General features: G+C 41.2%; 1 protein-coding gene across 19 annotated transcripts in view; it reads right to left on the reverse strand.

Annotated features, from left to right (window-relative positions):
* The window catches only part of PLCB4 (phospholipase C beta 4), a 234494-nt gene that overhangs the window by 41772 nt on the left and 171684 nt on the right, over positions 1–21038 (reverse strand). For all 19 annotated transcript variants that reach the window (XM_083431925.1, XM_083431924.1, XM_083431918.1 and 16 more), the window contains 10 exons: positions 20710–20810; positions 20072–20129; positions 12203–12311; positions 10459–10669; positions 9054–9147; positions 8236–8315; positions 7695–7779; positions 6417–6507; positions 5700–5795; positions 4167–4267 (listed from right to left, as the gene is read on the reverse strand). In XM_083431925.1, the coding sequence (XP_083288051.1) occupies positions 4167–4267; positions 5700–5795; positions 6417–6507; positions 7695–7779; positions 8236–8315; positions 9054–9147; positions 10459–10669; positions 12203–12311; positions 20072–20129; positions 20710–20810 (1026 nt within the window). The remainder of the gene's footprint in view (positions 1–4166; positions 4268–5699; positions 5796–6416; positions 6508–7694; positions 7780–8235; positions 8316–9053; positions 9148–10458; positions 10670–12202; positions 12312–20071; positions 20130–20709; positions 20811–21038) is intronic.

Here is a 21038-nt window from a genome sequence, read left to right on the forward strand (position 1 = left end):
ATTTCTTCAATACGGCGGAGACCCAGCTTCAAAAATTCCAGGATGAAAGTGATTCTATTGACCCATTTCAGACTGACTTCACACAAGGTTTGGGGAGTCCTAACTGTATGCTGGGACGCAGGTGGCGCTGTGGGTTAAACCACAGAGCCTAGGATTTGCCGATCAGAAGGTGGGTGGTTCGAATCCCCGTGATGGGGTGAGCTCCGGTTGCTCGGTCCCTGCTCCTGCCAACCTAGCAGTTCAAAAGCACGTCAAAGTGCAAGTAGATAAATAGGTACTGCTCCGGTGGGAAGCTAAACGGCATTTTCGTGTGCTGCTCTGGTTCGCCAGAAGTGGCTTAGTCATGCTGGCCACATGACCCGGAAGCTGTACGCTGGCTCCCTCGGCCTGTAAAGCGAGATGAGAGCCGCAACCCCAGAGTCGGCCACGACTGGACCTAATGGTTAGGGGTCCCGTTACCTTTACCTTTAACTGTATGCTGGGAGCTGGAAAAAGGGGGTATATGCTGTTAGCTCTGCTATGCAGTTGCTTTCAGCATACCAACTATGTCAGCTGTCCTCGTTATCTTACGATGGGATGGGGCATTTTCTACAGCAGCCCCCCCCCTACGTGGAACTTCCTGTCCCAAGAGTTTCTGCCATCTCCTTCTTTATTTAAATTCTGCTTATGGCCGAAGACTTTTCTTTTTCATCTAGCCTTTGATTCTGTTGCTATCCACTGATTATGGCTTCACGCAGCGGGGTTTTAATGCTGTTTTTAGTCTGAAGGTTTGCTTGGTATTTACTTGGTTATTTTAAAGATTTGATCATTGACATTTATTTATTTATTCAATTTACTTTTGTTGTTTATTACATCCCATTAGCTCTGTCAAGCATCTCCACTGGAGGATAAAAGTGGAACAGAAATGTTAGTACGCATTGTTAAGAACAAATTCAATACATCATTTCTGTTGGATCCATGTGCAAATCATGGCTGCTGTTTAATTTTAAAATGTTCTTAATGTGGGGAAGGAAAGGCTCCCTGTACCAAGGTGGGTGTTGGATAGGGATTCAGATACGTAATTGAAACAGTTGGAAGAAACAAAAGTGAACTGAAGCTCTTATCTGACCAAACAGATTCTACAGCTGTTTGAAGCACATTCTGGATAAATGTATCAGACAGAGACCTGCAATTCTGCCCCTAATCCTGAAAGACAATGACTAAGATCCAAAACAATGGCTAATATCCATTGCATAGTTGATTATTGGAGGAGCAAAGAAGCCAATGCAGATCGCAATCCAGGACAGCCTACTAAGTGGCCACTTGCTTCATTAAGTAACTACCTTCACCCTAGTCTATGAGGAGTTAGATGCAACGTGGATACCCAGAGGAAGCAAAGAGGAAGCACATAGGGTATTATCATTTCTCGATTAGCAAATACTATTCCAGAGACTTTAAAAAGTTATCATTATTGGGAAGAATATTGGTAATCAAAATGAATGTACTGCCAAAAATGTTATTTTTATTTCAATCAATACCCTTGATCAGCAATAAAGGACACTTCAGAGAGTGGCAAAAATATATTATTAGATTTATCTGGCGGGGGGAAATCCAAGAATAAAATATAAATTGTTGATAAATTCTAAAGATAGGTGGATTCTCCCTGCCAGATTTAAGATTATATTATGAAGCATCCTGCTTATGCTGCCTAAGGGAATGGATATTATTTAAAAATACTGACATTTTAGACTTCGAAGGTCATGACAATAGATATGGTTGGCATGCCTATTTGTAGTACGAGAAGGTTAAAGTACATAGAGCTTTCCTAAATCATGTAGTAAGAAAATCGATTTATGAAGTATGGGAAAAATATAAAAAATTATTAGAACAAAAAACACCATGGTGACTTTCCCCACTGGAAGCGATATCTTTTAAAAAATTGAATATGAGAAATGACTGGGCAACATACAAAGAACTGTTGATAGAAGTAGAATATCAACTAAAATTAAAGAAGTTTGAGGACATAAGAGGAATTATTAACTGATTGGTTACAATACCATCAACCAAATGATATATTTAAGAGGCACATAAAAAGATTTTCTTAATGAAACCTCTAAATTTGAAAAAGAGCTGTTAATAAACAAGACTAAATTGCTTTCAAAAATGTATAAATTAGTATTACAATGGCATACAAAAGATGAACAGGTTAAATCAGTTATGATACACTAAGCGAGGGATTTTGGATATAATATACAATTTACAGCATGGGAGAAGCTATGGAACAGGGATCTGAAGTTCACAGCATGTTATATGTTGAAAGAAAATTATATGAAAATGATATTTGGTATTTAACAACCTAGCAGTTTGAAAGCACATCAAAGTGCAAGTAGATAAATAGGTACTACTCCGTCGGGAAGGTAAACGGCGTTTCCGTGCACTGCTCTGGTTCACCAGAAGTGGCTTAGTCATGCTGGCCAAATGACCCGGAAAATGTACGCCGGCTCCCTCGGCCAGTAAAGCGAGACGAGTGCCGCAACCCCATAGTCGTCCGCAACTGGACCTAATGGTCAGGGGTCCCTTTACCTTTAAACTACCTTAAAATGTACAAAGCAAGGTCAATACATGCTGGAAATGTAAGGAAAAAGAAGGCACCTTCTATCATATGTGGTGGACATGTAAGGTAGTAAAAGAATTCTGGGAGATGATATACAATGAACTTTAAAAATGTTTAAAATAACCTTTTCTTTAAAAATAACAACCCTGAAGATTTTCTTTTAGGAATTCCAGGGGAAAAAATTCAAACGAATCAGAAAAGACTATTTCTGTATGCAACCACAGCTGCACAGATGTTAATGGCCCAGAGATGGAAAGAAGATAAAGTCCCGACCAGAGAAGAATGGTAGATTAAGTTGATGGACTATGCTGAATTGGCAAAAATGACTGGAAGAATCAGAAACCAGGAAGACCAAAACTTTAATAAGGAATGGGGGAAATATATAATTTATCTTAAAAACCATTGTAAACAATGAAAATCATTAGTAGGATTGGAATAACACTTGTAGTTCAATGTTGATTTTTGAGTATAATGGAGATTTAAAAGATTTTGATTAATAAAAAAAGATGCAGAAGGAAAAGGTTAATATAAGGACCGACAAAGGGGAGGAGGGAAGTTCAGTAGATTCTTTGGAATTCTCTTTTTATGTTGGTTGTTGGATTATTGTTTGCAAATTTCTAAAATCTGAAAAACTAAATAATTGCTTTAAAAAAAAAAAATTGGCACAGTAAGAGGGCTTCTATTGGTGCAACTGCCTGGATCAAGGTTAGAAGATAGGCTGCAATAACAGCAGCAAAATAGTTCAAATTAGAATCTTTTCCCTTGGACATGGAGGGTTTGATGTGTCTGCTGTCCTGGAGCATTGTGCTTTTTAAAAAAGAGCCATTTGGTACTTGGGGCAGAATAATATCAAATAGGAACAATTAGAGTAATGTCTCCCCTTTCTGTCTGTTCTCAAGATCTACTGGTATCATTTCATACTGGCCCCTTCAGATGTGCACTTCCTGTTACTCTTCAGACCTATAATATGTTCTTGTTCATATTAGCAATGATTTACCATTGGGACACTGGTGGCGCTGTGGGTTAAACCACAGAGCCTAGGACTTGCTGATCAGAAGGTCGGTGGTTTGAATCCCCGCGATGGGGTGAGCTCCCGTTGCTTGGTCCCTGCTCCTGTCAACCTAGCAGTTCGAAAGCATGTCAAAGTGCAAGTAGATAAATAGGTACCGCTCCGGCGGGAAGGTAAATGGTGTTTCCGTCCGCTGCTCTGGTTCACCAGAAGCAGCTTAGTCATGCTGGCCACATGACCCAGAAGCTGTATGCCAGCTCCCTCGGCCAATAAAGAGAGATGAGGGCCACAACCCCAGAGTCGTTCAAGACTGGACCTAATAGTCAGGGGTCCCTTTACCTTTACCTTACCATTGGAAGCATTCAGCAGGAACCATACAGGCAAATAAAAGACGTTTTCTAGACTTTCAGCAAGGAATAGAGTCAGGCCCTTTCTTTGTGACTTTGACCAAAATCGTATGTTCGTTCTACCTACAATTAATAAGCACCGTGACCCCATTCTACTGGACATGTCAACAAATGAGAAGTTGTCCAATTAAAACGTATGCGAGGAAAGCTATCCCACCTTTTTCACATTGTTGGCCACTGATTCTTTTTGGCTCAAGTCATCTGCAGACAGCTCACTTCCAAATTTGTATTCTGGGTGGGCTTCTTCTTCCTGGTCAGCTACACAAAAACGCAAGCAGAAAACACTGAAAGACAATGACTAAAATGCCAAAAGAGCCAAGAAGTAAAGCAGAGGCTTTAAAAAAGCAACATGAAAGCATCTAAGAAGCTTCACTAGTTTTCTAAAAGAAAGTTACATTTCAGGAACTACAGCGCTGAAATACAGTGGAATCTTGGTTCTCGAATGGCTTAGTCATAGCTGTCAACCGTCCCTTATTTGGTGGGAAAGTCCATTCATTATCCCAGCGCCGTGTTCCGCCGCTGTCCCTTATTGATGATGATGTCCCTTAAATTTCCCGGGTTTCAAAGAAAGCAGCTCCTCTCCCTCCCTCCCTGCCGGCCAGGGAGGAGGGAGGCTCCAGTTGTGTTGCTTGGCTGCGTTGTTCACCCAATAAGAAGTCTAAGAACGACTGGGGGGTGGAGCTTGCATGCCTTGTGCCAATCAAATTGGCTGCGTTGCCTGCGGACTCGCCTTTGCTCAGCACTTCCCAGCGGAGAGGCGACGGTGGTTTTCCTTGCTGCATCCCCTTTGCCGGGTTGCTGCGCTGTGGGAACCACCGCTTGAGGCTTCGTTTGGCTGCTGGCTGGGCTTTCTGCCTTTGGCTCGGAGGGGCTCAGAAGTTGAACATTACTGTGCTCCTTGGAAAATCCATTATTTTGGCTGCTGGTCCCTTATTTTCAAATCTATAAGTTGACAGCTATGGGCTTAGTTGACAAACAAATCAGCTCCTGAACGCCAAAAAACCCAGACGTAAGTGTTCCAGTTTTCAAACGTTTTTCGGAAGCTGAACATCAATCAGAAGCATCAATCAGAAGCTGTGCCTTGGTTTTCAATCATTTTAGAAGTCAAACGTACTTCCGGAACGGATTCCGTTCGAGAACCAAGGTACCACTATAGTTAAACTACTGTATGGCTTCACATCTACATAGTTAAAGGTACCCAATGCCTGGTAACTCTTCCCCTAGTGAGGTGACAATTCCCCATTATCTGCTCTGTTCATCCAGGCCTGTTGACCACCATAGGATCAGTCCACCATGTTATCAGTTCATGAGTGATGTTTTTTATGAACTCCCTGGACTTCTTGTGCATATCTTTGGAATCCAGAGCTCAAATATAAAACTAAGAACATTTATGCTGGAAGTGAATGTTCGCTTAAAGCAGGGGTTGTCAACCTGGTCCCTACCGCCCACTAGTGGGCGTTTCAAGATTCTAGGTGGGCAGTAGGGGGTTCTATGGCACAAGCTGAATCCTCCTTCCACTGAGCACTGGTGGGCGGTAAGGAAATTTGACCATCAAGGAAGATGCATTAGTGGGCGGTAGAAGATTAAAGCTGTCATCTAAGGCTATACCTCTCAAATGGTTTATCAGCCAAGCCATCATAATAATCAGTTAGAGGAGCTGAAATGAGAGCGATTTTGAGAGCCATCTTACCACTTTCTATCTCTTCTTCATTGTCATCTTCCAAGATGCTAACAGGAGCGGCCGTTTCACCAGCTTCCATCATACTTTTCAAAGTTTCAAGCTGTTCTATTTAAAACAAACAGGCACACACACACACATACACACAGAAAGGCAAAATATATTTCGTAAATAAAAATACAGTCATACCTCGGGTTAAAGACGCTTTGGGTTAAACCTTTTCAGGTTGCGTCCCGCGGCGACCCAAAATGAAATTCACCACCCCATTGAGACTAATAACTAAAGAACTATCCTTTATGCAAAAAAAGAGATATTTTGTAAAAGCATAAGGTACATTGAAAAGGAAAAACGCACTATGACGACATAGCAATTCAGCAATGCTTTAGAACAGGGTTTCCCAAACTTGTTTTTGGACTACAATTCCCATTATTCCTGACCTCTGGTCCTGCTAGCTAGAGATGAAAGGAGTTGTAGTCCAAAAACAGCTGGAAAAACCCTGTTTTTTGAAGAGACTGTTACTGCAGTGCTTCATGAAAAACAACAGAACAGTAAAACAGAAAGTCTATTTCAGGCTGAGAAAATACTAAAGGTGGCCGTGATCGTATAGTGGTTAGTACTCTGCGTTGTGAGAAAATACTAAAGGTAACTGAGACAATTTAGACAAGAGACTACAATGCTGGTGTTCTTGTGAGGCCTGCACTTCAATACTTTTAATAGCACTTTACTTACTTTTTTCCACTTCAGTTTTCAACCTCTTGTTTTTAATCAGGATTTTTCTTTTGAGATCATTGGGGGAAGGCAGGGGTCTTCCCGGTTCGAGCTGCAACCAAGAAAAGAGGCATAATTAGGAAAAGAACACAAATATTTACAATTCGTATTGGCAAAAACTGCACAGAACCTGCCTGCAGCCTTAAAATCTAAACAAACACACACAGGAGGGGAAGACGATGCTAAGGGACAAATTAAGACAAACAGAAAGAGACACAGTGAATTAAATAACTCGGTTACAGTACAATCCTGTAGGTGTCCACTGAGAAGCAAGTCCCTTTGAGATCAATTGAACTTACTCTTAGGTAAGTAGACATAGGACTGCAGCTTTAATTGGACAAAAGCCTTGGGAAATGAGATATATGTCTTAAGATGCTTCCTTAAAGGGAACGGTCATAAATATGTCCTGATATACAAAAAGGTTTCCTATATTCTTGGCTAGGCTCTTACGGATATCTAGGACCAACGAATACTAAAGATAAGATGCCGACAAAAGAAAATGGAGGCTGATAGGCACATGAAGCATTTCATATAGCTAAAAGAGTGCATCACAGGAAGGCAGAAGTATGCTAATAAATTAAGGCCGAAAAGTCAACAGGATTAATAGATATTCTCAGGGCACTTCATTATGGACACCCTTCAAACCCAGAGATCTATGGATATACAGTGGTAGAAGAAGAAGAAGAAGAAGAGTTTTTGATTTGATATCCCGCTTTATCACTACCCAAAGGAGTCTCAAAGCGGCTCACATTCTCCTTTCCCTTCCTCCCCCACAACAAACACTCTGTGAGGTGAGTGGGGCTGAGAGACTTCAGAGAAGTGTGACTAGCCCAAGGTCACCCAGCAGCTGCATGTGGAGGAGCGGAGACGCGAACCCGGTTCCCCAGATTACGAGTCTGCTGCTCTTAACCACTACACCACACTGGTAATTCTACTTACGTTCACCTCTGGTTACATATCCTTCAGGATACGTGCGCAGCAAACCCGGAAGTATTTTTCTGGGTTTCGCTGCACGCGCATGTGCAGAAGCACTCTATGCACGCATGTGCAGAAGCGCTAAACCACACCGCGCACATGCACAGAAGCGGCACCTCCGGATATGCACACCTCACGATCCTACCAGAGTTCCAGAATGGATCCCGTGCGCAACCGAAGGTACCACTGTACGTAACTCTTGTCACCAAAGTTTTCGTTGATTTTTACAAGAAGATGTAAAGAAAACAGTTGGAAGGTACCTACTGGATGAGTTTCCAGCGGCTGCTTTAATAGAAGGTCTCCAAACAGATCTTCACAGTATTTTGACATTTTGTATTGTTGATATTTGCTGGGAAACAATATAGTGGGTTTTATATATATAAAAACACAAAGCACTGTTATGAATCAAAATACAACAGAGTATGGAGACTATTCTTTCTCTCTCTCTTTCTGTCTGCTTATTCCACAACTGAAAGCTATTAGAGCAAAATACATTAACCATGAATAAAAGATTAGCATAAAACCAAATACAATTGGAAAATTGATTTAAAACGATTATATGAAAGTGGCTTCCAAGTGTATTAAAGCTATTGTGTCACAGTTTAAAACCCAAAAAAGGCAAATGTGACTTCTATCTGTAATTAAAGCAAGTGCCGTACTCAATGTGACCTTGAATTAAACTTAAGCCAATTGCCTTAATAAGCTGTCATGTACAACAGTTGCCCTACTTTAAACTTTGCCACAATTTATTTCTCAGCTCATCATGGAAACATGCAAGAGGAATAATCCTTCATAAAATACGTACCTGCAGTGATTTTCAAAGGACAGGATGACAGGATAATCAGATGTTACAAATGCTGTTTCCTTAATGGCTTGAATCACATCCTTTAAATGAGCAAAAAAGTTACATGTGAGAAAACCAATTCAATTGCAATCAGGAACATAAAAAAGAAATTGGAAAGATGCTGTGTTTTAAGACAACCCCAGATGCTAAAATAGCTTCACATTGATCTTTTCAGCGTTGACTTGTTCAATAAAATTTCCCAAACTTGGGTCTCCAGCTGTTTTTGGACTACAACTCATCCCTAGCTAGCAAGACCAGTGGTTAGGGATGATGGGAGTTGTAGCCCCAAAACAGCTGGAGACCCATGTTTGGGAAACACCGAATTAAATAGAAGAGCAGGTTTCTCAAAGTTCTCCCTGTAGCTGAAGGAAGTTAACTGTGTCAATAAATGACGCATCTTCACTAATGCTTTGATCCATGCAACCACTCTATGCAATCTATTGCTACCTGCAGGACCTTGCTCAACATAAATCATACCCATTCCCTTTGCAATGATAAGAAAGGAGAATTATAAAGCCCAACAGAGCCAGAATAAATTGTTCTCCATGAAGCATGGAAGGATTCAAATGAATGCTGCTGCACAGAAGCATTTTAGTGGTCAATCATAAGCAAGCTATAGTATAACAGGTATATGCTCTTTCCATACTTGGGCAGAACTGCAACATTACACATTAGAAGGAGTTTACACAACTTGCAACTGAATTCCTGGCAAACCAAGAAAATTATTGTACTAACTGACCTGTGGTTTGGCCTTTGAATACATTACAGGTGATGTTTACCTTGAAAAGAATGTCTGTACACATTGCCTTTCCGTGAGTTATTATCGGTTCCTGGTCTTCACCTTTGCCATCCCAGCAATCGAGTTCGACACACCTGCAAACCAATGAGAAATAAGTACTGAATCCCCTTTCCGTTGCTAAAGCAGTTAAGTAAAATATTTTAAAGTGACAGAATTCCTTTCAAACTATCTGCCATAGCGACAACAGTGGCTACTTTGAATGCATTCTATATGTGCATAAGCCATACGAGAGAACAGGATTCAGTATTTTGACCTTTTTTTAACCTTGATTTGAACTGACCATTGAATGCTATGGTTCTGAGGAGCACCTGCATGCTGGAGTCTGGTTGTGTGTACACAAGTGGTACAATGGCCCCACTCCCCTCCTGCTTATGGAGTCCCTTCTTGCATGTGGCACATGAAGGAGACATTGTTCTCAGATATTGGACATGCACAGTGAGTGTACATGTGGTTAAGGGTGGGATCTAAATTATATCAAATCAAAATAAAATCAGCCTCTCTGCAACAAATTCAAATAAGAATTATATAAATAAATATGAATGCAGATTAATTTAGATACAGTATAACAAAATAGCTCTCAAATGCAGTGGCTCCGATATACCGTATTTTTTGCTCTATAAGACTCACTTTTCCCCTCCTAAAAAGTAAGGGGAAATGTGTGTGCATCTTATGGAGCGAATGCAGGCTGCGCAGCTATCACGGAAGCCAGAACAGCAAGAGGGATCACTGCTTTCGCTGCACAGTGATCCCTCTTGCTGTTCTGGCTTCTGAGATTCAGAGTATTTTTTTTCTTGTTTTCCTCCTCCCAAAACTAGATGCGTCTTATGGTGCAAAAAATACGGGTAATTAACATTTTCCTTTGCTGCAGTCAAAAGCAAATGCAGTCAGATGGCAGAACCAAACCCTACTTTGCTCATCATGTCATTTATTTAAAGGCATGACTGTAAATTTCCACAAGTTCTCCAAAGAGTGAAATATTCCTTTCAATATTTAAATCAGTTTGTTGTATATGTATATTTGTGTGTCATACATGCAATATACTGAGTCACATGTAGTAGTGAATCAGATGCATCTAACTAGTTTTTATAGTATAGCATCTCTCTAAAATATTCATTTGAATAATTGTGTACAGCTGAAAACGCTGGGAGCCTTGAGATTAATTAAACGGTGTAAATAGGTTTGGAGGGATGCAATAATGGAATACTGAACGGTATAGTTTGTGTAAAATATGAAGGGATTTATGAGACGTAAAATGAACCATGGAAAGAGGAGAAGGCAAGTCATTGATATCTTATGTAAAAGGAGTATCTTAAACAGAAAACTTAATAAAAAGTATATACAAAAAATAATAATATTCATTTAAACCACCAGGGTGAATGTCCGACCTGCATCCGGCTAAGAGGACTTGTCTATACATCTCCACAGATGATTTCCCACCAAACTGTCTTCCAGTGAGATACGTGTTGTGGGACGAGCTAATGAAGTAGTGAGCCAAGGGCTGTTCCATTTCTTGGTATAGTTCTAAACGGTCCAGGAAAACAGGGGCATTCTCATCGGACATCAAGTACCGGCAAAACCCATCACTTGACATGAGACCTGAACACATGAAAACGTAACATTATGGATTCTGTGCATTCATGCTGAGATTTAAAACACACATGAAAAACGCTGCAGATTAAAATCAGGGGGCGTGGGGGCAGTCCAGGGAGACTTTCAAAGATGGGGGATTTAAAAGTGGGATATGGGGGCAGACATGCAAAAGGTCAATTCTTTGTCCAGGGCAGCGGTCTACCAGCTCCATCTGGTACGCAGGCTGAGACCCTACCTGCCCACAGACTGTCTTGCTGGAGTGGTGCATGCTCTAGTTATCTCCCGCTTGGACTACTGCAGTGCGCTCTACGTGGCGCTACCTTTGAAGGTGACCCAGAAACTACAACTAATCCAGAATGCGGCAGCTACACTGGTGACTGGGAGTGGCCACTGAGACTATATAGCACCAGTCCTGAAAGATCTACATTGGCTCCCAGTACATTTTTGAGCACAATTCAAAGTGTTGGTGCTGATCTTTAAAGCCCTAGATGGCCTTAGCCCAGTATACTTGAAGGAGCATCTCCACCTCCATCGCTCAGCCCGGACACTGGGGTCCAGCTCTGAGGGCCTTCTGGCGGTTCCCTCACTGTGAGAAGTGAGGTTACTGAGAACCAGGCATAGGGTCTTCTTGGCGGTGACGCCCGCCCTGTGGAACGCCCTCCCATCAGATGCCAAGGAAATAAACAACTACCTGACTTTTAGAAGACATCTGAAGGCAGCCCTGTTTAGGGAAGTTTTTAATGTTTGATGTTTTATTGTGTTTTTAATATTTGGTTGGAAGCCGCCCAGAGTGGCTGGGGAAACCCAGCCAGATGGGTGTGGTATTAATAACAACAACAACAACTATTAAGGCTTTACGACTTACCTCCACTCTCCAGTTTGAGCCTCCAGAAGCTCAAATTTTGAGCACAGGAGCTGTCTTAAAGCCCTTGCAAAAGCCTCATTGAAGCAGTTCACAGGTGTGAGCTGCTTCCACGTGTACTTCTGCCCAGGGCTCCAATCCCCACTCAGCTAATGAGCAGGAATGAAATCCTGTTGCCTTGGCTGCACAAACCTGTTCCCTTCTGGACTAGACAGACCTATGTGCTGACCCAGGAGAGCTCTTTCCATCTTGTTAAAGCTCTGACCATGTTTTTCGGGGCCTTTGCAAGTCCCAATAAACCACGAGGTATGAAATTGCAAGACCGGAATCCGAATCTCTGGAGCAACCTTATAAGCTCTTCAGGCCAGATCCATATCACAATCTAGCTTGGCAGATCCAATTTGACAGATGGTTGGGGTTTCAAAGCACCAAGCAGGGCTTGCAACATCTTCTGAATGTGGGTAAACGAGGTTCATTGGAGAGTACTAGTGACTTGACAAAGGTGTTTTTTTGACTGAACCCTCCATGTGTAAGATGGAAATAACTGAGTCACTTCAATCGAGGCTTATTTCAAAGAGGAACAAGATAGGGTGATGTTCACACAAAGGTTAAGATGGATCTTGCAGAAAACAGTACATTTTATAGAAATGATCACACATTTATGATCTGGTTCTTACCCTTGCTTTTTAATTCACCATCTGGCTCATATGTCTCAATTATCTGCATTGCTCGTTTGGGATCATAGAACGGAAATAAAATTTCATTCAGCCGAGGATCTCGTTGATGCTAAGATTAGAGAGAAAAAAAACAGGATTTAGAGGGATAACTAGAGTACAGCTTTACTCCTACAGACCTCTTATTAATGAGAGCATGGGAAGGGGACAGATAATTAGTTTTAAAACCAGAACACAATTGTTCAATGCATGTTTCAATGTTTAGGTTTGGTTTTTTTAAATCCAAACATTGGTAGCTAAATTATTAAATATTCTCAGTATAATTGTATAACATGTATTAATGTTGTTCATATACAAGAAACACATGCAGTGCGCATTGCAAATAATCTATTGCCCCATTTCAGGGTTCCTTAATCATTTCCTCTCCCCTTTCCTGAAATCTGTTTTAAACAACGGATGAAACTAGTTCACTGCTATTTATTTTAAACTTCCACGTACAAAACCACTACTGCTTTTATCCAAAGAGGAAGCCTATACATAAAGAACCTTAAAAGCATACTGCGTTTCCTTTAAGGAATTTCACACAATCAATCAATAACTTAATCAGCCTTTAGGTTCCTCTGGCCACATTTCAGGTTATAAACACAAACAAAGCTGAAGTTATTGGGAGTAAACATTGACACGGAAGAAGGAAATTGTTACAAAGTAGAAAAATGACGTCAGTTGCCAATCTTGCCCCAAAGAAAACAAGAGTAGGGCTCAGGTTACTGGCCAAAATTTTAAATATCAAAGATGGGAAGAACTGCTGTCATCAATTTTACTTTCTTTTTAGAAGTAGTGGTGAAGATACCTCACAGAAAGAGGGACCACCTCATTAATATATAGGTCACTTAAATTACAAAAGCCCATTTTATCAAGCATATCGCAATAGATACTGCGTCTTGCAGTAACTATGCTTGCTAAGGCTGGGTTGAGACAAAATGGAAAAAAAGCATTATTATAGTATGGTGAATTTGCGAGCAGGATCTGAGCTATGAGCAACAGAAGGAATTAGAAATTATTTTATGGTGGTTATGATTTGAGAAAGAGAAGACAGGTTGCCGCGAGGGGGAGAAATTAAAAACACAATGGAAAACAGGAGAAGTCGACAAAACCCAAGAAAAAATTATTATGTTTTGGTGTGCATATGTGACATTTTTGAAATTTAACAAAATATAGACTGCAAAAAAGCACACCTTGTTTGCTTGAGTGAGAGGCAGCACATTAGAGAAGACATTTCAGGGTGGGAGACTGGGAACAGAAAGGAAAGCTCCCAGGTGAGAGTTGGGAAGTTCCATCACTTTCTGTGGGTAACAAGGATTAAGAGCATGGGTAGGCAAACTAAGGCCTGGGGGCTGGACCTGGCCCAATCGCCTTATAACTCCAGCCCACGGACGGTCTGGGAATCAGCAGGCTTTTAAATGAGTAGAATGTGTCCTTTTATTTAAAATGCATCTCTGGGTTATTTGTGGGGCATAGGAATTCGTTCATCCCTCCCCCCCCCAAAAAAAAAATAGTCTGCCAAGGTCTCAGAGCCAGTGTACTGCTGAAAAAGTTTAGGTAAAGGTAAAGTAAAGGTACCCCTGCCTGTACAGGCCAGTCTTGCCAGACTCTAGGGTTGTGCGCCCATCTCACTTAAGAGGCCGGGGGCCAGCGCTGTTCACAGACACTTCCGGGTCACGTGGCCAGCGTGACAAGCTGCATCTGGCGAGCCAGAGCAGCACACGGAACGCCGTTTACCTTCCCGCTAGTAAGCGGTCCCTATTTATCTACTTGCACCCGAGGGTGCTTTCGAACTGCTAGGTTGGCAGGCGCTGGGACCGAGCGACGGGAGCGCACCCCGCCGCGGGGATTCGAACCGCCGACCTTTCGATCGGCAAGTCCTAGGCACTGAGGCTTTAACCCACAGCGCCACCCGCTGAAAAAGTTTGCTGACCCCTGATTAAGAGCTAACTTTGCGAGCGGACTCTGTGTTTTCTCTTTCTCTGTTTTTGTTTTTATTTAGATTAGTTTCTTTTATATTATTGTATTATGAAAAGTGTTAATAAAATTTTATGGGGTGGGAGAGGAAGGGCTGGGGAACAGTGGATAATAATTTTAGCTGGTTTATGGAACAAAATAAGACACGTTCCGCTGAGACTGGGTAATGCTAGAGAAGAAACCCCCTCAACATTCATTGGAAATGAAAGTGTTATCATATGACAGTTCATTATGTCTGTATGGGCAATGAGAAAGGAAATGACTGACACCTGCAGTTTCACCTGCTCCCTCAATGATTTATTATAAATGGCTGTTTAGAAGTGAGAATAGTGAACCACTTTACTGCCTGGGGAAATGCCAATTTAACAAGGTTGTGCGATCTAGTGAGTTAAAGCAGCTGTGTCATATTATGAAGTATGAGACAGACAAGCTCTTTTGCATTATCAGTATGCCAAAATGGAAAATAACACAACACCAAAATGCAAAGTGAATGTGACCTTAAACAAATTATGAACATGTAATCCATTGAGTTTAAACCACATAGAAAGTTTAATCACAGATTTATGCCATTCTGACAAAAGTTGCTACTTGATGATGGATGCAGAGGAAAAATTGTGTATTGTTTTTATTTGTGTAAAACTACCAGCATGCATGACACTTTCCAGAGAACAAGAACCCTGCCCCAAGAAGTTTACAGTCTAAAATTCAACACAGTAAAAACAGCAGAGGGAGAGAAGAGGAGGAAGGGGTGAATGGGGAAGCAATACACAGTTGTTTCAGTTATACTTAAAGGTAAAGGTAAAGGGACCCCTGACCATTAGGTCCAGTCGTGGCCGACTCTGGGGTTGCGGCGCTCATCTCGCTTTAATGGCCGAGGGAGCCGGCGTACAGCTTCTGGGTCATGTGGTCAGCATGACTAAGCTTCTTCTGGCGAACCAGAGCAGCGCACAGAAACGCTGTTTACCTTCCCGCCAGAGCGGTACCTATTTATCTACTTGCACTTTGACGTGCTTTCGAACTGCTAGGTTGGCAGGAGCAGGGACCGAGCAACGGAAGCTCACCCTGTCGCGGGGATTCGAACCACCAATCCTCTGATCGGCAAGTCCTAGGCTCTGTGGTTTAACCCACAGCACCACCCGTGTCCCTATGGGAACTAAGGGACGGTGCCAAAGCCTCCATGGGAAAGGTGGGTTTTGAGGAGTGATTCATTAAGGAGTTCTAGGATGGAATTCCAAACATATGCAGCATCAAAGTATAAAGGGTGGAATAATTTGTTGGAGCAGGAAGCTTTCAGATGGTGGAGGATGGTGAAGGTGGAGGAATAAAGCTCACAGGTGAGGATATATCAGGATATAAGAAAACTGAAGACCAGAGAGATGACTGGAGTTTTTGCCAAAGAGACAGGAAGGAAACCTCCCCCCCCCCAGCAGTGAGGCTTTATTCCAAGAAAGTGTGCATAGAATTGCATCCTTAATTTCATTAGATGAAACATGGGAATTGTGTAATATCCAGAATTACTGTTGTGAATTCAGGTTTATTTGCAGGAGACTTCTAAAATTCTAGGGCTTGAACTGCTATTGCATCAATTCTGCAAGATGGCCAAACATACCTCAAATCGCTTCTAAGAGACTAGTCTCCACTAACAATGTGCTATTATTTGTTTTCCTTCTAAATATGGCCTCAAGTGGTCTACAAAATAAAATCAATTAGCAAAAAGCAGCTACAGATTTTTTAAAATTGAGAAGATGAGTTTTAAAAATGGGTTCAAATTAACTACTAACAAGAGTCCACAGAATGTAAGAGTTTTACTCTGTCATTGTGAATTAGGTAGTGGGCCCGATTCTCCACTGAATAACAAAAACAAAAGCCAAGCATATTTCAGCTGGGAGACTTCTAAGCGTATGCAAGCAAAATAAATATATAACTATAGAAATCCTTCAACTAAAGTAAGTGCCCAGCTGTGAACTTCACTTATGAGAGTTTCAAAGATTGAATGCAGAGCACAATATGTTGCAGATCAACAGTTTCAGAGTGGACTGTCTAATATAAGAGACAACAAGAGACATCTGTTGTAATTTCTTAAGTATTTTGAGGTTCTGTTCTTCATAGTGAAAACGTTCATTGTGTCTACTGCCTAAGTTAATATTAATTTTTAACAGACAGTGACAAATCAAGACATGCAACAGAGAATGCATCATCTCTTAAATCGGGTCCTCCCTTAAAGAGGGCACGTATCGAGGTGAGACCTGGACAACGGACAGCCCGGTGTTGTGGGTGGGTACAATTGGTCAGCCACAACACCCGATTGGTAGGTCCCTCGAAGCTGGGTACAATCTGGCCAATGGGACGCAGTCCAAACAGTTCGAGGGACCTATTCATGTCCATGCACATGACCCAGAGCTTCCTCTTTCGGTGCGTGCATTCGAAACAGCCACCCACCTCTCCCTACTTTTAGGGCTTGTTGTGCTTGACCTTGCTATGCCGCCGTGTGTCGTCTGTCATTGGAACAGGGGTACAGCAAGAATTTTCCCCACTTGCCTGATTGGCTGGTGCCATTTGGGTTTCACCTGCCGCGTAGCAAATCGTCACAACTTGTAAGGTTGCGGACAGGCTCTGGTTCAGGCGATAGGGATGGGAGAACGCTCTCACCATCCCTATGTGAAGGGTATTCCGTTAAAGGAATCCAGGGACTTGATGGTTTGGTCAACCCCTGTGAGGGGGTTGTGCCCGTGCCTGAGTCCAGGGGGACATTTGGGTGGCGGAGTTAGCCCTTTCCTGGCTTTCCGCTTATCCAGGTGTTCACCGTTGGCTGACCTATGCTTGTGCCCTGAGTCAGCACTACCTGCATGGCAGGGAGCTAGTTGAACCAGAGCCTATGCAACCAGTCACTTTCTGTAATCAATGAAGTTGTGGCCTAAATTCTGCCAAAAACCAAACCAAAAATTTGAGTCAAGTGTGAACTTATTTAGGGGGGAGGTTTCTGGGTCTGAACACGCAATCTCTGCTACAAGCGGTCGCACTGAAAGTTACACTGAATCTAAGTTATCTAGGTTAAATAAGTTATCTAAGTTAAAGCTGATGAAATATGAAAGCAGCAGAACATACGCTGGTCCCTTGCTGAGTTTCCCATAAAAACAGAATGTCAGCATTTTGTTGCACGTGCAACAACAAAATATTCATACCGCTCATGGTCAGTGGAAAGGTCACCATCTTCAGTTCCAATAAAATACTCAAAACATTTGAGTAACAAAGAGGGGCAGTTTCAGTTATTGAAACAACTGTCCCCTATCCTCACTACATTAGACATGAACTCCCAGTAACAGTTCACCGATAGGCAATGCAGGAAAATAGAAGCAGAAGGGGAAGAAGCAAGAAAACCCTGAGTACTTGTAAACAAGAAATCATTGCCTCCTTCCCACCATTAAATATTTTTCTCAAGATTTTTACATTCTCTCCTTGCTATCCAATTCAAAACTTCATTGCACCAGTCCTGCTGTATCTGATCAATGGTCTATTCCCCCGTCGGTCATTGCTTCCTACAGCTATGGTCTGAAGTTGCTTCTGTCTTGTTCTAAAGCTGCCAACCATAGTTTCTCAGTTCAGGCAACACCAGAAACGATGGCTAATTTGAGACTTCAAGGTTTAACTGTGGCTCACTGTAAAGGGAGAATGACTGCTTGCATAGGTAAAACACTTGTGGATCTCTCAGTTTTAGAAATATAAGTTAAGATATGATTGTCTGAATGCAACCAAAGCACATCTGATAATACCTGAGCCCCATCTCACCCCCCCCCCAAAAAATTGGGGGCATTTCATTTCAAGAACTTCTGGCTTGTTCATGTACAATCTTTTTCTGGGTAACTCTTACGACCCACTCCTACTTCAGCATTATGTAAGTTGCTAATTAAGCTTTTCTTCTGGCCTGATTTAATTTGCTTTGGGGCAGATATATTGACAGCCTTCTTTCACTAAGACTGTAATAACCAGGAGGCAGAATCTGTAGAACATGTCCATCTGTTTTATAATTTCTATGCTGGGATTCAACAGTATATGACTGGTCTTTTACTGACCAAACTAATGTCAGTTCCATTTTATGTTAAATATCCAACAGAAGATAAAAGCCCCAAAGGTGGTGGCTAAATCTCTACCAGTAACAGTGAGAACATGAAAACAACTGACCACTTGAAACTAAAAGGAACATCTCCAAGGACTAATGAGATTGTTATAATTGCATATGATTGCTTTTGTGTTGCACTTTTCAATCTGTTTTGTTCTGAGATTCCTGTGTATTGTGTGCCTCTTCTTTTTTGGTCTATTGGATGAAATAAATGAATTGATTGTGCAATACCTTCCAGATAGAAACTTAATTAGTTCCGGGGGTCCGTATGTACCCCAAAAAGTCCGCAACTAGAGGCACCGTTTCTGTGCACACGCGTGGCGCGATAGAGCGCTTCTGTGCATGCGCACGTGTATACTTCCAGGTTTGCCGCGTTCACAACCCAGAAGTTACGTTATCCGAAGGTAACGTAACCCGAGTGTCCACTGTATAGAAAAATTAAGCAATCAGGCCTAAAAACTTTAAAGAAGGGAATGTCCTTGAACCTTTCATTCCATTAAATTTATACTAGAGAAAAGCACTTGAAACTTCATAGATGAGGTTTATGGTGAAAGGAGGGTTCTACTCTTCACTCCTTGCCGTTCTCCCTTGTTTTCTGATTTTCCTCTCACTGCCCAAACCACTCATGGTTTTCATATCATCAGCACTTCTGAATCCTCTCTCCGTTACTTAGGGAAAAGAGCACTGGAGATGGAAGAGCGGCAGAAAGAAGAGTTGCTTGACTTCATCTTAAAATGGCACCATCCTAGAACGAACAAAAGTGGCTGAGCACGGGTCAATGGCAATCTTTCCGTAATGAGTGAGAGAGGATGTGACAGGAGTTCCAGCAACTGTAAGGAGAGTAGGGGCAGCCCCCAAAGTGAGCGAATGGAAATATGGTAGGCAAATCAGTCCCTAAAACAACAATAACAGCACAGCGATGACTAAAGGAGGGTGAGATGCAATTTATCTTTGACACAATCCCTCTTCAACCTTTTTTTTTTAAATAAAATAAAATAAAATAAAGCCCACCCTTCATCATGCTTGAAACAGGACACTATGTAACAGAAATGGAACAGTTGACTATTAAGAGTTAGCTGAAGACAAATGAATTGCAGGCTATACTTTGACTCAGCCACATAAATATCATGTGTACTCATCTTAACAAATGTATTAATAAAAGAACCTTCCATGAAGAACACTTTTCATCCAGATATTTAACTCACTAAATACTACATCATCATCAATTTGCTTTTGGAAAGGACATACTGTCTGTGCCATACTTCTTACGATTCATCAGAAAGCATACTGGATGGAAAACACTGCATCACACATTTTTTTGAAACAGCAAATGGGCACTAAGAACTCCCATTACTACATGTAGAAGCCCAATTCTCAATCTCCCCTCTGCTTCCCCATCAATATTTAGAAGGATTGGTCCAGAAACATTTGACTCCTAAAAGCAAAAGATCACCTCAGTTAAAATTACATTGGATATATTGACAAAGCAGTCAATAACACACACACACACAACAGCTACACACTACGGCAAGTAATCAACGCAAGCAATTTGCAAAGCCACATGAAGAAAGCAGGAGAATGTATCAAGATGGAGCTGATTTTTGCACCTGGGTATTGCCAAAATGGAAAGATCAGCGGATCAAAACCACAGCAGATGGTAGCATGGAACATGCAATGAGAAGAAGCAAGCCACGGCAGACAGACTTGTATGGTAGTTAATGTATGAAAAAGCTTACTTCATTTAGAAAGCTCACTAATTGGTCTACCGTTAAATAATCAGTTTTGTCTCCATTGCTGAAAAGAAATTTATTAGAAAAAGTAAGTTTTCATATAAGATGCTACAGCAGATATGATTTACATGTTGACATTTTTTTTTATTTTCTCAACACAAAACTAATATTCTACCACTGATCTAAGCTTTGTGTTTTCAAAGCAGTCACTATTGTAATGGTAATATTAGCTGTTTTCTACAGAACAGGAACTTTTTCTCCATTTCATTATTTAATAGATAAAAGGGATTAACAAACCAACATGTAAGTCTTCCACATTAAAATCTTAGTGTATGAAATTTCAGACATTAAGACTTTCTTAACCTAGTTAGTTTACATATTGTGTTAATAATTTAAAAAATAGCAGGTTAATATTATAGGTTAGTAAAGCCAATTCAAAAACAGTTCCTTCCAGGTGCTTCTCTTAATGCAGAAGATCCTGAAAAACGCAGCCTGAACATTTACTTTTGGTAAATCTTTGTAGAAGAATGTAGACCTGACTGCTAATATTAATATGGCAAAAAAAGTCATGGCAAAGTAATATTTATCATCCTTGGATTCAGTAATCAGAAAATTAACTTCATTTTATATTGCGATCAACTTACATTTTCCTAAAAAGATCCTCTATATCAGTTCGAGGACATATCTTCTGAGTCAGTTCATAAAATTTCTCGTAAGTAAAGGCTGAAGGCTCTATTTCATCATTCTGAAAAGGAAGAAGAGACATGACTATATTAGCCCCCAAACACTTCCATAATATTTTACTCAACAAACTCAAAATTAATACTGAATCAAAACAGCACTCCGATATATTCTTTCCAGTAACACCCAGATCTAACTACTGTTTAAGACTAACACAGCACAGGACACTTAGATTTCCAGCATAACGACAGCAGTTTAAAGCACTGTTAGAATGCTAATTGGCAAGTGGAAA

This window comes from Podarcis tiliguerta (assembly GCF_965153285.1).
Source record: "Podarcis tiliguerta genome assembly, chromosome: 3".
Classification (NCBI taxonomy): domain Eukaryota; kingdom Metazoa; phylum Chordata; class Lepidosauria; order Squamata; family Lacertidae; genus Podarcis; species Podarcis tiliguerta.